The sequence below is a fragment of the Ostrea edulis genome, chromosome 3 (assembly GCF_947568905.1).
Source record: "Ostrea edulis chromosome 3, xbOstEdul1.1, whole genome shotgun sequence".
NCBI lineage: Eukaryota > Metazoa > Mollusca > Bivalvia > Ostreida > Ostreidae > Ostrea > Ostrea edulis.
The window spans coordinates 50,071,554-50,088,377 of record NC_079166.1 but is presented as its reverse complement, the minus strand read 5'-3'; the positions used below and the strand labels follow the sequence as shown (position 1 = coordinate 50,088,377).

Sequence of the window (16,824 nt, the reverse complement as noted above, 5' to 3'; positions counted from 1 at the left end):
TAATTTGAAAATGACAAAATATTGATGGACTTGGGTGTCCAGAGAACATCGTTGTTTGGAATTTTTAAAATAGGTGTGGTGGAGTTTCAAAGACATGTAACATCTTTAATAAGATAGTGTTAGAATATTTGAAAAATGCAGTTTGACTAATGGTAATTTTATTTAAAAATACACCATGTATTTTAACTTTTAAAAGGGGGGGGGGGGGGGGTGTGCTATGACCATTTCGTTTATGTCCCAGTAATCTTGCACTTGCTCGCGAGATTTGTGCATTTTCTTACCAATGACGCACAAGAGTCATCAAAGCGCGATAACTCCAACGAGCTGGTAATGAGAAGTATTGGGGGGAAATAGCGTCTAAATCCAACAAATTGGGAATTTTCTACCAATGTATCGGCAAATGATTTCAACTAAAAGAAAAGAAAAAAGAGTTCTACAAAACAAGAAGTAGTAAATTGGGAATTTTTAGTCTCAAAATTGGGAAAAATTAATGGTTTTTGGCATTGGGAATGGTACCGTTTATCGGTACCAGTTATATAAGGAAAAAAATCGCTGCGTACAATACACATTACATATCAAACAACCCTCGTTTAAGTGACTTCAATGTTAGTGGAGTGGTCTGTATGTAGTACCCTTTAAAACCTTTGTTTACCTTTCAGTGTCACATGCTTGCAGACTACTGTGATGGACTGATAGTTAACAACACAGAGACACTGCTGATACAGCCAGCCTCGCTAGAGCAAACCACTATTCGCAAAAAGCAAGGAGAGGAACTGGTGATTATTGTAGCCTATTACTAGTAAATGAAAAGGAATGTTATTGATAAGTGAGGGGTTTGTGATTCATTATGCGTCTGTCTTATTTCAGGGTATGCGGATACACTCTGCATACTATGGTGTTCATATCATTGGTGAAGTCAAAGACAGGGTAAGTAGAGATGGGTTGTCACTAATAGGGTAGTGATGGGGAACTTTATGATGAATTAGTTAAGTTAGTTGTCATTGAGATGGTAGTGATAAGAAAAAATGTAAAAGGCAGAGGTGAAGTTAGGCAATGTGGATGCTTATCTGATAGTAGGGGATCTTGGGACATTGACAATTCACCCGTGTTCTAGATATTCAGACTCAAAATCTAAATGTACGTGCATGTATTTGTATCTCAAATATTTCTGTCTTATTGTTTAATAATATTAACAGAAAATATAAGATCTTTACATCAAATCTTATTTTTATGCAGAAGAGAGAGTCACTTTTTAGGTCCCCTGAGTAAACTCAGGTGACCTATTGCAATACGGAAGTTCCGAGTTCCCCAAGAGTTATTTCCCTTTGTCGAATTCTTCCGTAAATTATGACGTAAAATATGATGACAGTGGGTACATTTGCTAATTACTATCGTTGTATTATTTCTTAAAAGATGATATCCAGAGTTTCTGAGACCATCCTATCTCGGGGAAAACGCAACTTTAGTGAGTTTATGAGTATTGGATAACAAAATGGCTCAAACAAATATTGTTAATTGCCATCTTTCTTTGATAAAAGCGTCACTCATGTAGAAGAGGAAATGAATAATGATTCAATAGCCAATTTGATGATCTTATTCAAACAAATTATGCTTGATATGGCCAGAATATGCATACCAGTGATTGATATAAACAAAAGTTACGCTTTTATTACATTAATCGTACGTAATCGTTATGTACAATGCCAGTCTACGATATAATGTATACATTGTGTACCCACCATACGTCATAAAATGCGAAAGAGTTCGACAAAGGGAAATAACTTTTGGGTAACTCGGAACTTGCGTATTGATTGTCATCCGTCATCGTGCATTAACAATTGAACATTTTTAACTTCTTCTTTATAACTACTATTCCAATTCTTTTCAAATTTGGTATGAAGCATCCTTGGAACAAGGGGAACATAAATTGTAAATTTAAGGATTCCTGGGGCCCTAGGGGCGGGGCAAAAACTGCCCAAAATTGACCAATTTTCAAAAAAATTTCCTCTCAAGAACTGCACACATGTAAGAAAAACTAAATGCATTGTGATATAGAGCTGGAAGGCCTTTACCAAAATTGTAAATTTCATGGTCGCTGGGGTAGGGGTTCTGACCACAGCCAAACTTGGTAGTGTTTATGTGTAAAACACTTAAATACCATCTTCTTTAGTGCTATTGATATTAAATTGAAACTAAATGGATATTTAGAAAGAGCAGGTAGTCCTTTACCAAAATTGTAAATTTGATGATCCCAGGGGTAGGGGTTTCAGTATCAGGATGGTGCCAAAATAGGCAGTTTACTTATTAAATGTATAGAAATTTGGTATGAAGCGTCTTTGGAACAAGGGGGACATAAATCCTTTTCGAAATTGGGAAAAGTTGATAGTTTTGGGCATTTGGAATGATATCGTTTATTAGTACCAGTTTTATAAGAAAGAAAAAAATATCAAAATGTGATGTAAAATCAGAAGATAAAGACAGGCATTATCAACTCTACATGCCTCTGTATTTGATGGGCATAAAGATTAATAGGCAGATATAATCAGATCAAATTTGACACTTTGAAATGTGATCTCATGATCCATGCCTTTCAGATTGAAGAGATCCAACTCTTTGGATCAAAATACTTTAGTAATAATTATAAAGTCACTAATCTATTGTGTTTTGACCAATTAACCTATTAATGAATATTGCATCTTTGTTCCAATTTATGTTGGACCATTACTTTTGGAATAAATGAATCTCTGTAATGATTTCATTCCATATTCTCCATATGGATCTCCTTATTCAAACATCCCAAGTATGTATAATTCTTTGTTTGTTTTGTTAGTCACCAGCAGATCTGTGTGGGAAGATAGAAAAAGGAGATGAAGTAGTGCAGGTGGACCAGAAAACAGTGGTAATGTATCTAATGCACTGAGTCAGGAACACACAAATATTTATTCGATATATACATACAAAAATACAGCTTACTCCACTTATATTGAAGTCGCTTATTTTGAAATATCGCTTGTTTTGAAGTAAAACAAAATCCCCAGTCTCAGTCTCTTATTTTCATTAAAATATAGGTTAAATTGAAATCGCTTATATTCAAATATCACTTATTTTGAAATCAATTATCAGTCCACTGAGTAGATAATGTATTGTTTTTATAACCACTATATTGAAGTCACCTGCTATTGTAGTTGTCCAGGTTGGTGGCTTCATTATTACACAAGTAGGTGTCAGTTGATTGATTTCCCATGGATTACTTTTAATTGCATGTTTTTATAGGAATAAAATAACAATGGGGTATAATCACCCCTTAACAGCTTGATGACAGGATCATTTGTAAAATTTGACCTCCCCACAAAAAAGGAAAACTTTATCATTGGACACCAAATACAAATTAATAACTGCAAGAGATATAAGAATTTGAAGTCAAAATCTGAAATTTGCTTAAGTAATTTCAAACACCTTACCGCTATCACAGTGCATTAAAAATAGTTTTTGCAAGACTGGATTCACATTAAAATCTCCAAATATTTAGTCTATAACATCTGACGTGGACAGCGACAATGTCTTTATAAAGACATCATGATGCCACTTGCTTATGTTAGTGAACTTTATTTAAAAAAACCCAACTGGTTCTGAAATTCTGATGGTACTTTTTCATGGCGATCGTTTCAAGAGAAGAACTTACTTCCGATATTATATACATGAACATACTGCAAGGGAACTATCGGCGACGAGAGCACAAACGGAATTCCGAATGAAAATGTGACATACAATCAACCACGAAATTGTATGTGTAAATTTAATAATGATAAAAAAAAAGATTATGTACAGATGCTACCTAAAGTAGATGACGAAAGTTGTGTAGACATCGGAAATTGAAACATTCATTCTTCGTCAGCTCAATAAGAAACAAAAGTTAACAAAACTCACATATTTTTTTTAAAATAAAAATCTTCAGTGGACTAAATTCAATCAATTATCTATGTTGTAAATTGTGTAATGTAATAAATTCATATTTCTGCTTTTGTAATCGGGATCGAGATACCAAAATGAAGCCTCCGATATGGTCGACATTTCCGATTTCGATGATTTTGAACTTCGGTTATATTGAAAGAAAAAGATTGGTCCCCTGAATTTCAATATATCCGGAGTAAGCTGTACATACATAAATACCAAGGATAACCCATGAAAACTTGAAAGCTTATTTCCAATGGGGTCCTTTGATGCACGGATGTTTGCGCTAGGGGGTCATTTATGTGGGAGGAAACTGGAGTACACAGAGGAAACCCATGTGTCTGAGCAGGCGTCCTCCATACCCTCTCCACATACAGGCACTGCCGATCACGTGTCTGAGCGGGCGTCCTCCATACCCTCTCCACATATAGGCACTGCCGATCACGAGCGGGCGTCCTCCATACCCTCTCCAAATACAGGCACTGCCGATCACGAGCGGGCGTCCTCCATACCCTCTCCACATACAGGCACTGCCGATCACGTGTCTGAGCGGGCGTCCTCCATACCATCTCCACATACAGGCACTGCCGATCACGTGTCTAAGCGGGCGTCCTCCATACCCTCTCCACATACAGGCACTGCCGATCACGAGCGGGTGTCCTCCAGACCCTCTCCTCATACAGGCACTGCCGATCACGGGGATTAAACTCAGGTCGTAGCAGTGAGAAGCGAGAGCACTGCCTCTGCGCTACCCAGACACCCTGATAGTGAAATATACAGAATCATTAACAGTGATAGTGTAACATACAGAATCAGTAAGACAGTGATAGTGTAACATACAGAATCAGTAACACAGTGATAGTGTAACATACAGAATCAGTAACACAGTGATAGTGTAACATACAAAATCAGTGATAGTGTAACATACAGAATCAGTAACAGTGATAGTGTAACATACAAAATCAGTAAGACAGTGATAGTGTAACATACGGAATCAGTATCACAGTGATAGTGTAACATACAGAATCAGTAACAGTGATAGTGTAACATACAGAATCAGTAACAGTGATAGTGTAACATACAGATTCAGTAAGACAGTGATAGTGTAACATACAGAATCAGTAACACAGTGATAGTGTAACATACAGAATTAGTATCACAGTGATAGTGTAACATACAGAATCAGTAACACAGTGATAGTGTAACATACAGAATCAGTAACAGTGAAAGTGTAACATACAGAATCAGTAACAGTGATAGTGTAACATACAAAATCAGTAACACAGTGATAGTGTAACATACAGAATCAGAAAGACAGTGATAGTGTAACATACAGAATCAGTAACAGTGAAAGTGTAACATACAGAATCAGTAACAGTGATAGTGTAACATACAAAATCAGTAACACAGTGATAGTGTAACATACAGAACCAGTAACACAGTGATAGTGTAACATACAGAACTAGTAACACAGTGATAGTGTAACATACAGAATCAGTAACAGTGATAGTGTAACATACAGAATCAGTGACACAGTGATAGTGTAACATACAGAATCAGTAAGACAGTGATAGTGTAACATACAGAATTAGTATCACAGTGATAGTGTAACATACAGAATCAGTATCACAGTGATAGTGTAACATACAGAATCAGTAACAGTGAAAGTGTAACATACATAATCAGTAACAGTGATAGTGTAACATACAGAATCAGTAACACAGTGATAGTGTAACATACAGAATCAGTAACACAGTGATAGTGTAACATACAGAATCAGTAACACAGTGATAGTGTAACATACAGAATCAGTAACAGTGATAGTGTAACATACAGAATCAGTAACAGTGAAAGTGTAACATACAGAATCAGTAACAGTGATAGTGTAACATACAGAATCAGTAACACAGTGATAGTGTAACATACAGAATCAGTAACACAGTGATAGTGTAACATACAGAATCAGTAACACAGTGATAGTGTAACATACAGAATCAGTAACACAGTGATAGTGTAACATACAGAATCAGTAACACAGTGATAGTGTAACATACAGAATCAGTAACACAGTGATAGTGTAACACACAGAATCAGTAACACAGTGATAGTGTAACACACAGAATCAGTAACACAGTGATAGTGTAACATACAGAATTAGTATCACAGTGATAGTGTAACATACAGAGTCAGTAACACAGTGATAGTGTAACATACAGAATCAGTAACAGTGATAGTGTAACATACAGAATCAGTAACAGTGATAGTGTAACATACAGAATCAGTAACACAGTGATAGTGTAACATACAGAATCAGTAACACAGTGATAGTGTAACATACAGAATCAGTAACAGTTAAAGTGTAACATACAGAATCAGTAAGACAGTGATAGTGTAACATACAGAATCAGTAACACAGTGATAGTGCAACATAGAGAATCAGTAACACAGTGATAGTGTAACATACAGAATCAGTGAAAGTGGAACATACAGAATCAGTAACAGTGATAGTGTAACAGAATCAGTAACACAGTGATAGTGTAACATACAGAATCAGTAACAGTGATAGTGTAACATACAGAATCAGTAACACAGTGAAAGTGGAACATACAGAATCAGTAACAGTGATAGTGTAACATACAGAATCAGTAAGATAGTGATAGTGTAACATACAGAATCAGTAACAGTGATAGTGTAACATACAGAATCAGTAACACAGTGAAAGTGGAACATACAGAATCAGTAACAGTGATAGTGTAACATACAGAATCAGTAAGATAGTGATAGTGTAACATACAGAATCAGTAACAGTGATAGTGTAACATACAGAATCAGTAAGACAGTGATAGTGTAACATACAGAATCAGTAACACAGTGATAGTGTAACATACAGAATCAGTAAGACAGTGATAGTGTAACATACAGAATCAGTAACACAGTGATAGTGTAACATACAGAATCAGTAAGACAGTGATAGTGTAACATACAGAATCAGTAACACAGTGATAGTGTAACATACAGAATCAGTAACAGTGATAGTGTAACATACAGAATCAGTAACACCGTGATAGTGTAACATACAGAATCAGTAACACAGTGATAGTGTAACATACAGAATCAGTAACAGTGATAGTGTAACATACAGAATCAGTAACAGTGAAAGTGTAACATACAGAATCAGTAACACAGTGATAGTGTAACATACAGAATCAGTAACAGTGATAGTGTAACATACAGAATCAGTAACACAATGATAGTGTAACATACAGAATCAGTAACACAGTGATAGTGTAACACACAAAATCAGTAACACAGTGATAGTGTAACATACAGAATCAGTAACACAGTGATAGTGTAACATACAGAATTAGTATCACAGTGATAGTGTAACATACAGAATCAGTAAGACAGTGATAGTGTAACATACAGAATCAGTAACACAGTGATAGTGTAACATACATAATCAGTAACAGTGATAGTGTAACATACAGAATCAGTATCACAGTGATAGTGTAACATACAGAATCAGTAACACAGTGAAGGTGTAACATACAGAATCAGTGATAGTGTAACACACAGAATCAGTAACAGTGATAGTGTAACATACAGAATCAGTAACACAGTGATAGTGTAACATATAGAATCAGTAACACAGTGATAGTGTAACATACAGAATCAGTAAGACAGTGATAGTGTAACATACAGAATCAGTAACACAGTGACAGTGTAACATACAGAATCAGTAACAGTGATAGTGTAACATACAGAATCAGTAACACAGTGACAGTGTAACATACAGAATCAGTAAGACAGTGACAGTGTAACATACAGAATCAGTAACAGTGATAGTGTAACCTACAGAATCAGTGATAGTGTAACATACAGAATCAGTAACACAGTGATAGTGTAACATACAGAATCAGTAACACAGTGATAGTGTAACATACAGAATCAGTAACACAGTGATAGTGTAACATACAGAATCAGTAACAGTGATAGTGTAACATACAGAATCAGTAAGACAGTGATAGTGTAACATACAGAATCAGTAACACAGTGATAGTGTAACATATAGAATCAGTAACAGTGATAGTGTAACATACAGAATCAGTAACAGTGATAGTGTAACACACAGAATCAGTAACAGTGATAGTGTAACATACAGAATCAGTAACAGTGATAGTGTAACATACAGAATCAGTAACACAGTGATAGTGTAACATATAGAATCAGTAACACAGTGATAGTGTAACATACAGAATCAGTAACAGTGATAGTGTAACATACAGAATCAGTGACACAGTGATAGTGTAACATACAGAATCAGTAACACAGTGATAGTGTAACATATAGAATCAGTAAGACAGTGATAGTGTAACATACAGAATCAGTAACACAGTGATAGTGTAACATACAGAATCAGTAACACAGTGACAGTGTAACATACAGAATCAGTAACAGTGAAAGTGTAACATACAGAATCAGTGATAGTGTAACATACAGAATCAGTAACACAGTGATAGTGTAACATACAGAATCAGTAAGACAGTGATAGTGTAACATACAGAATCAGTATCACAGTGATAGTGTAACATACAGAATCAGTAACAGTGATAGTGTAACATACAGAATCAGTAACAGTGATAGTGTAACATACAGAAACAGTAAGACAGTGATAGTGTAACATACAGAGTCAGTAACACAGTGATAGTGTAACATACAGAATCAGTAACAGTGATAGTGTAACATACAGAATCAGTAACAGTGATAGTGTAACATACAGAATCAGTAAGACAGTGATAGTGTAACATACAGAATCAGTAAGACAGTGATAGTGTAACATACAGAATCAGTAACACAGTGATAGTGTAACATACAGAATCAGTAAGACAGTGATAGTGTAACATACAGAATCAGTAACAGTGAAAGTGGAACATACAGAATCAGTAACTCACAATTGGATTTTAACATTAAAAAAAAGAGTTTTCACTAAAGAAAATGACAGAGAAAAATGCTCATGACATCAGTTTTAAACCCTAGTGTCCCTTTATTCTTTTCTATATACACAAGTACAATTTTTTAAGGATTATCCTAACAGTGCTGTACACTATTTCTAATACAGAGAATCAAATACTTGCATTTGAATAGTGATCTGCAATATAGAATCAGTAATACAATTGTGTATTGAAAGTGCAGAATGAGCAACACAGTTTGTTAACTTTCCATGGCAGCTAAAGTCAACTTACCTGTACTCTGGCACAGGCAACTAAAGTCAACTTACCTGTACTCTGCCACCGGCAAGAAAAGTCAATTTACCTGTACTCTGCCACAGACAACAAAATTCAACTTACCTGTAGTCTGCCACGGGCAACAAAAGTCAACTTACCTGTAGTCTGCCACGGGCAACAAAAGTCAACTTACCTGTACTCTGCCACAGGCAACTAAAGTCAACTTACCTGTAGTCTGCCACGGGCAACTAAAGTCAATTTACCTATACACTGCCACGGGCGGCTGAAGTAAACTTACTTATACACTGCCACGGGCAGCTATAATCAACTTGCTTATACACTGCCACGGGCGGCTATAGTCAATTTACTTATACACTGCCACGGGTGACTAAATTCAATTTATACATTGCCACGGGCAGCTAAACTCAACTTCCCTACATTGCCACGGGCGGCTATCGTCAACTTATTTACACACTGCCACGGGCGGCTAAAGTCAACTTATTTACACACTGCCATGGGCGGCTAAAGTCAACTTACTTACACACTGCCATGGGCGGCTAAAGTCAACTTACTTACACACTGCTACGGGCGGCTAAAATTAAGTTACCTGTACACTGCCACGGGCGGCTAAAGTCAACTTACTTGCACACTGCCATAGGCGGCTAAAGTCAACTTATACACTGCCACGGGCGGGTAAGGTCAACTTACTTATATACTGCTACTGGCGGCTATAGTCAACTTACTTATATACTGCTACTGGCGGCTATAGTCAACTTACTTATACACTGCTACTGGCAGCTAAAGTCAATATACCTATAAACTGCCACAGGTGGCTAAAATGAATATACCTATACACTGCCACGGGCGGCTAAACTCAACTTGCTTATACACTGCCATGGGCGGCTATAGTCAACTTACTTACACACTGCCACGGGCGACTATAGTCAACTTACTTATACACTGCCACATACCATTTAGTGTTTTACTCATGATGTATCACAATGAATTTAGTTTGATAGCTCATCTACAGCCGATGAACTTATTTGTCAAACTTATTGATGCCATTGTTTTCTTTCCGACCACATGTGAAGAAAGCACATACAATTCCTGTATTATGCAAATAAGGCCATCTGAAGATATCGAAGAGTTGAATTAGTTAAGAATGAACTTAAAATTTCAACCTATTCCTTTCATGTGAGATGAAATCAAATAGTTTATGTTGTGCAAGTTATTATTTATCATCAAATATAGATACATCAACCATGTTAGTTTTCAACAAAAAAATAAAATTATTAGTATGTATATACCCTTAAATGTTTTGCAATTTTCATAACTTGTCAATAGAGGGCAGTGTTTACTTTCACTTTTGAAGGTCAGAGATATTTTTTTCTGGCCAAAAGTCAAGATGTCCAGTTCTGTTTTATGTTTGATTTATTGGTTATTATAGTATCTGAAATTTGTTTTTGTGGTTTGAACATAGGTGCAAAATGGTTGCTAAGCATGCTGACAAAAGGCTTTCTTTAAATGGGTAAACTTTACTCCCCTGTAAGTTGAATTTACTCGCCCATGACAGTGAAAGAGTTAATTACACGAATAAGTATATTTTAGTTGATTTGATTAAAAATATTTTGCAGTATATGAGAATGGCTTTAAAGGAAATTTGGCAGTGAAAGTTAAAGGGTAACTATCTAACATTGTACAGGTTGGTTGGCAGCTTCAGAGATTGGTAGACACCCTGAAGGAAAGGCCAAAAGAGGTACATCTTCTGTTAAAGAAACGTCCCCATCATATCAGTCCATATGGTCAGCTTCCAAACAGACGCCACCAGAACTCTAACCTCCATCCCCCGCAAGTCAACACCCTGCCTTCCAAGAAACGGCGTTCTCGAGAAGGGGAACATAACAAGCAAACCAGACCCTCCCTTCAAGAGTTTGTCAGCTCAGTGCCAGCAGAAGATCTATATACACCAAGGTTTGTAGAACACAATGATCGAGGAAAAAATAAAATTTCTTTCATTTTAGCTCACCTGAGCTGAAATCTCAAGTGAGCTTTTCTGATCAAAGGAACTGGAGTCAACATATGCCAAATCTGGCATTTTAATTCAAAAAAATAAATCAACAAACTATTAGTTTAAATTTGTGCTTATTTTTCACCCATAACGTCTGTACTATTCACATGCATGGTGGTTTCATCATACTGGATGTTTGTAACAGCTACATAATTGCCACAACCCATCATGCCATAACTACAAAATTTACAAATGAAAAATAGTGATGATTTCTGCAAGACCTCAAAGTCACAAACTCCTGAAAATGTTGAATAGTATTACATAGCTCACAATGACTGTTATAAACAGCCTCCGGGGGTAAACAGGTTAGCTCACAATGACTGTTATAAACAGCCTCCGGGGGTAAACAGGTTAGCTCACAATGACTGTTATAAACAGCCCCCAGGGGTAAACAGGTTCAGTTGAAGAGAAGCTGAGTTGACAGTAAACAGTGAGGATGAGCACTATTTGTAATTGAATATTGCTCTGTGATTTGCTGAAAGATGTTTGTTTATTGATTGGACATTTTTTGTATAAAATCTATGTTCGGTTGCTTGCCAGAGAAGTGTTGTAAAGATGCTTTTGTTGCTTTAGGTGCATTGATAAGGTTGCTTCAAAGCAATTGTGTTAGATGTATCGGGACTTTGTGGGTTACTTCGAAACAAACGTGGTGGAAGTGCAGAAACTGAAGGGGTTTGAATGTTGATTATTTAATTATATCCTGCCATGAATATGGCCAGGGCATATAGTGTTTGTCGTGTCCGTCTTACGTCCCTCTCAGTTTCAAAGCAACTATTGACAATTTTTTAATGAAAACTCTTACACTGATACAAATAAGTGTTAGCTATTCAACTGTGGCATTATTCTATGACCTTCCCTGTGACCTTGACCTCACTATTTCCTGTTTTGGTGTCTAGCTCAGTTTCAAAGCAATTAATGAAGATTTTTTGGTTCCTTTCTGAATATTGCCAGGACATATAGTAGAAGAGTGGATTTACAAGTCTATAATTTTAATTAGATTGGTGTTTGTCATGTCAGTTTATGATATCCATGTATATAAATGAGGATCAGCATTTCATACGAGTATAATATTTTTCTTCTTTTGTTGGAAGTAATTTTGAATAATGATAACCTTTCTGTTGTTAGCTAGGCAACATTTAATCTATTTATCTTTATAGCAATTTTCTTAGAATTTTTGTAAATTTGAATAATATTCAGAGTGAAATTTGAATGTTTAAGGTAATTCCCCATACCACAACAAATAACGTTAGAAACGTTATTCACGAGTCACGAACATTATCACACATTCAACGAACCTGATGGCATTTTGGTGAATTTTGTAGACCGTATTAGGACTGATTGTTTGAAAGCAAACAACAAATATTTTAAATAAAAAAACAACATACGAATCGTAATAATACCAACAAGCCGGTTCTATACAAAACAACAACATACGAATCGCAATAATACAAACAAGCTGGTTCTCTACAAAACAACGCTCGGGAGAGAAAATGCCTATAATTATAAACATCGCGAAGTCGTAAACTCTCCATACACATTGCGTTAAGACACACAGTCGTTTAGTAATTCCTGTGAGATTTCTGCAAATATTACAGATTATGATGTTAAATCGTGTTGCCAACTTTCAATGTATCTATTTTAGGCCATTTCTTTTGTGTGATTTCTGATCATTAATGACGGGTAGAAATATCGAATCTCCTATACAACAAAATGCAAACTTTTGTGTGCTACATGTACCGACAGTCTCATATTTTTGTTATGTTTTCCTTATAATTTATTTAAACCTGAAAGCATACGATCGATGTCGTCATGATCGAAATAAAATGTATGCATAACCTAAAGCTATATGACATTGTAACCCCCCTCGCAAAATTTTTTGTATTTATTTACATGACTAAAATCGCTTTCATGGCCCTTCGAATCCATAATAAATGTGCATATATATGTACATGTATGTGCATATCTCTGTTGTGTCTAATGATTTCAGGGTTTTCAATTTAGATCCATACGCTGACAGATTTGTCACATATTTAGGCCCTATCTCTAGACCTAGGTGTCGTACGTTTGTGTTTTTGTACGTACAGTATGGATCATGGGTGTTGTAATGTTATTTTCTTTTATCTAAAACACTTTTCTGGCCTGACATGACCTTCACTGATGTTTTGATTAAAACGTCTCGGAACGTACGCGGTAGTTACATGTCGTTAACACTCACATCGCATGGCTGTATCGTACTGTTAAAAACTACCAGCAAATAAAAATTTCCAAGGAGGTGAGGAATGCAGAATTCGGGTGTTTTAAAATATTTGAATTTCCCAAAATTTGTAACTTGAGCATAGGTTAGCATTTTCTGAATGAGCGTTAAAAATGTAAAAATCATTTTGATCTACATCACTTTGTTCCAACTAGATCTGACGACATGATTTTATTGAGTCGGCTCGCAAAGCGAGATGCTCCTTGCTATCAACGACGTGCGGATTTATCGCGTATACAACCATTCTGTTTATTCTTACACCAACAGCAAATAAATCCCGCACACAAAGATCTTCAAAAATTGTTCATTTGCTTTTTGAACAGCTTCATTGAGTTTTGAAGACATATCATACATGTATGTTGACATTCTTATAACAATGTAATTTAAATGAGTCCCCTCAATACGTTTAAAGAAACTAAACATAGTGCACATGAATACATGATGTAAGCTACAGGCTGTACTTTTTTTTATTAAACATGCAACGTACATGTGTATAAATATATCAACTACAAAAATAGATTCGTAAACATGAAACAAATAACTTGTAAGTAAATATTTCATAGTGAAGAAAGTAATATCTTGCTTTCTTAGGTTGGAAAAGCATAGTAAATATTTGAAAATGGTATTGGTGGTATGACCGATCATACTCCCCGTCGAGGCCTCTTCGAAAGTGTGTCAAAGCCTAAACCATGTGACTATTTCTGTGGGAATCTACCGGGGTGAGACGAGGAACGCACGTTCAGTTTGTTATGTTTTTGTTTTCAGACAGTTCTACAGTCAGATATAGATAATCACATTTACCGTATTTTGCCGTATATATTTAATACGCATCCCCTTTTGCCAAGTTTTGGGGCCTGTAAATTGTGGAAATACCATTGTTCGTGTGTACAATCGCATTTGGCTTCACGAGAAATCTTTGTGGAAATAATGCAAGTTCTCAAAAAAGCATGCACTAGAATTTGTATACAGTGCAGCAAATTTGTTTTTTAAGAAAACGGCAATCTTGTCCTTATACACACTATGAACATAACAGTATTTTCAGGGAAATAATGTTAATTTCAGCAAAGCACTAGAGTTCGTAGCAATAAAGTTTTAACAGACTCGATATTTTCTTTGTTGAAAGTTCATATATATCAATTAAATAGTCGATGCGAGCGTTCAATGTTTTGTAATCAAAACATCACCCAAGCTTCGAAAAATGACGTACCAAGGTGCGATATAACGACCCCCTCGGTAATTATAAACATATCAAAGCCAGTAATTTAATTGGTACTAAATGAAGAGTTCAAACATAACCCTGTAAAATTTCACCGCATTTAGATGGGTAAGTACATCAGTCGTTTACTGCAAAAGGAAAGTTAAAACTCAAAAGTAATCGCATATTCCCAGACCCATAAAAAACGTGCAACATGCAGAAATCTGACAAAATCAAGTGACAAAGGACGTATACACAAAACATGTGCTAGTCACGGTATCATAATATCATGGCAGTTTTAAAAATTACACGATGATAATTTTAATTGACTGTTTCAAAATGATTAGTTACAGGGTGTAAGATAATTTTTTAAAAAACAATTTTACGCTTTTAGATAGGTAAACAACGCGGCGAAAATTCATAAGTGCGTATTGCATTAACTGAAACAAAATGAGTCAAAAACCTTTAGTGGTATCTATAATGTGTCCCTTCACATAAAAACATATTAAAAAGTGCATATTATATTTGGTTAAATAGGAGTGTAAATCAATAAGGGCTGTTCCATTAAAACATATGAGGTACCCGGGGAAGACACTTTAAAATTTGGGTAACCACCCATAGAAGCATAAAAATGTAATGAGGGACCACTCACAGAAGCAATTTTAGATAGTGCGGCACCACCCATAGAAGTGAAATAAATGTGAAATACACTTTTTCTTTAAATTCAATATGTATGAATGACTATTTATAACCCCTGAATAGAGGTCTATTTTCAGATGTTCCCAAGCATGATAGTAAAGAGAAAAGTATCTTGGGTGTCATCACCATTCAAATAACTGGCCATCAATGAAGCTTGATCATAGAACCATCAATTTATTTTATCAAGACTGTCTTTCTTAAACATGATGAACTAAATTAATTTTATAAGTCTACCTGTTCATAAATAGTCTAGTATTGTAAATGTTCAAAAACAACTATTAAAAGTTTTAAAATTGACTAGTATTTTGAGTATTAAAAAACAAGAAAATGTGTCTCTTTACGTAAATAAAATGATATTCTATGTTTCTTAGTCAATATATAAATTTACAACCTGCAACTTAAGATTTGTGAGGCTCTATTCTACCGTTTTCAACAATTTCGATAAATTCCAATTTCTCGATTCATATTTGTGCGCCATGTTTGGTGTACTGAAGTTTCAACTTCCGATTGTCAAGTCATTTGCATATGTCATATAAAGTAGTATTTACATCAATGGACAAGTATGGAGGCGAAGGCTATTTCGTCGGTATTGAAAGAGTTTGAATTTAATATCAAGTTAAAAACCGAACAGCAGAGTGTAAATTCTTTCTGCAACAATGATTTTCCTTTCTTTGTCGAAGTGGCTCAAGTAACTACATTTTCCCGCAGATTCTCATTGTTTAGCTTTTTCATTAGATCCACCTACGAGATTTCGGGATAACAAGCATGGCGGAGCAGACGAAGAATTTTGCATGCTGTACATTATATTTAATGAAAAACACCTTTATTAGACATGCCCGAGCACAAAGTTGGTACTCCTTTTGGTGTAATTTGTAAACAACATTTGGGACTAATACACAGTGCAGAGTTTATTATCGGTTATTCATAAAATTATTTTGCACCATTACGGAGATCCTATGGAATTGTAGCTTCATCCCGATAACGTCAGAATTAAAAAAAATTGGACAGGGCTACATTATTGCAGCTAGAAAAAATCAAAAACCGTTTCAATGGACCACGAGCACGTTTCGTTTTCCATTTTGGACAAGGGAGATAATCCTAATTTCCGGTCGCTATAATTTTAGAGTCAAACTGGAAACAATAACCAGATTGCGGAACCTCCTCGACCGAGATAAAACGAAGACAGAAAACGGCGTTTGTTTCACATTCTACTTTCAACCCTTCCCTTCTCTTGTTGCTTTCCTCTCAGTTTCGGTAAAAAATAAAGATTTTATCAAAACAACCACCCACAGATGCAGTTTTCTGGCAGTAGGTACCCACCATATATGCAATTTTCTACCAATGACAAGCACCCATAGATTTTTTTTTAATTGCCGTCCCCGGGTACCTCATATGTTTTAATGGAACAGCCCTAAGCATAATGCATTATTCC

At 35.6% G+C, this 16,824-nt stretch overlaps 1 protein-coding gene across 4 annotated transcripts in view; it reads left to right on the top strand.

Moving 5' to 3' along the window:
• LOC125676006 (CNK3/IPCEF1 fusion protein-like) overlaps window positions 1–16,824 on the top strand; it is a 92,546-nt gene that overhangs the window by 26,348 nt on the left and 49,374 nt on the right. For all 4 annotated transcript variants that reach the window (XM_048913882.2, XM_048913880.2, XM_056158079.1 and 1 more), the window contains 4 exons: window positions 660–776; window positions 868–927; window positions 2,831–2,899; window positions 10,879–11,147. In XM_048913882.2, the coding sequence (XP_048769839.1) occupies window positions 660–776; window positions 868–927; window positions 2,831–2,899; window positions 10,879–11,147 (515 nt within the window). The remainder of the gene's footprint in view (window positions 1–659; window positions 777–867; window positions 928–2,830; window positions 2,900–10,878; window positions 11,148–16,824) is intronic.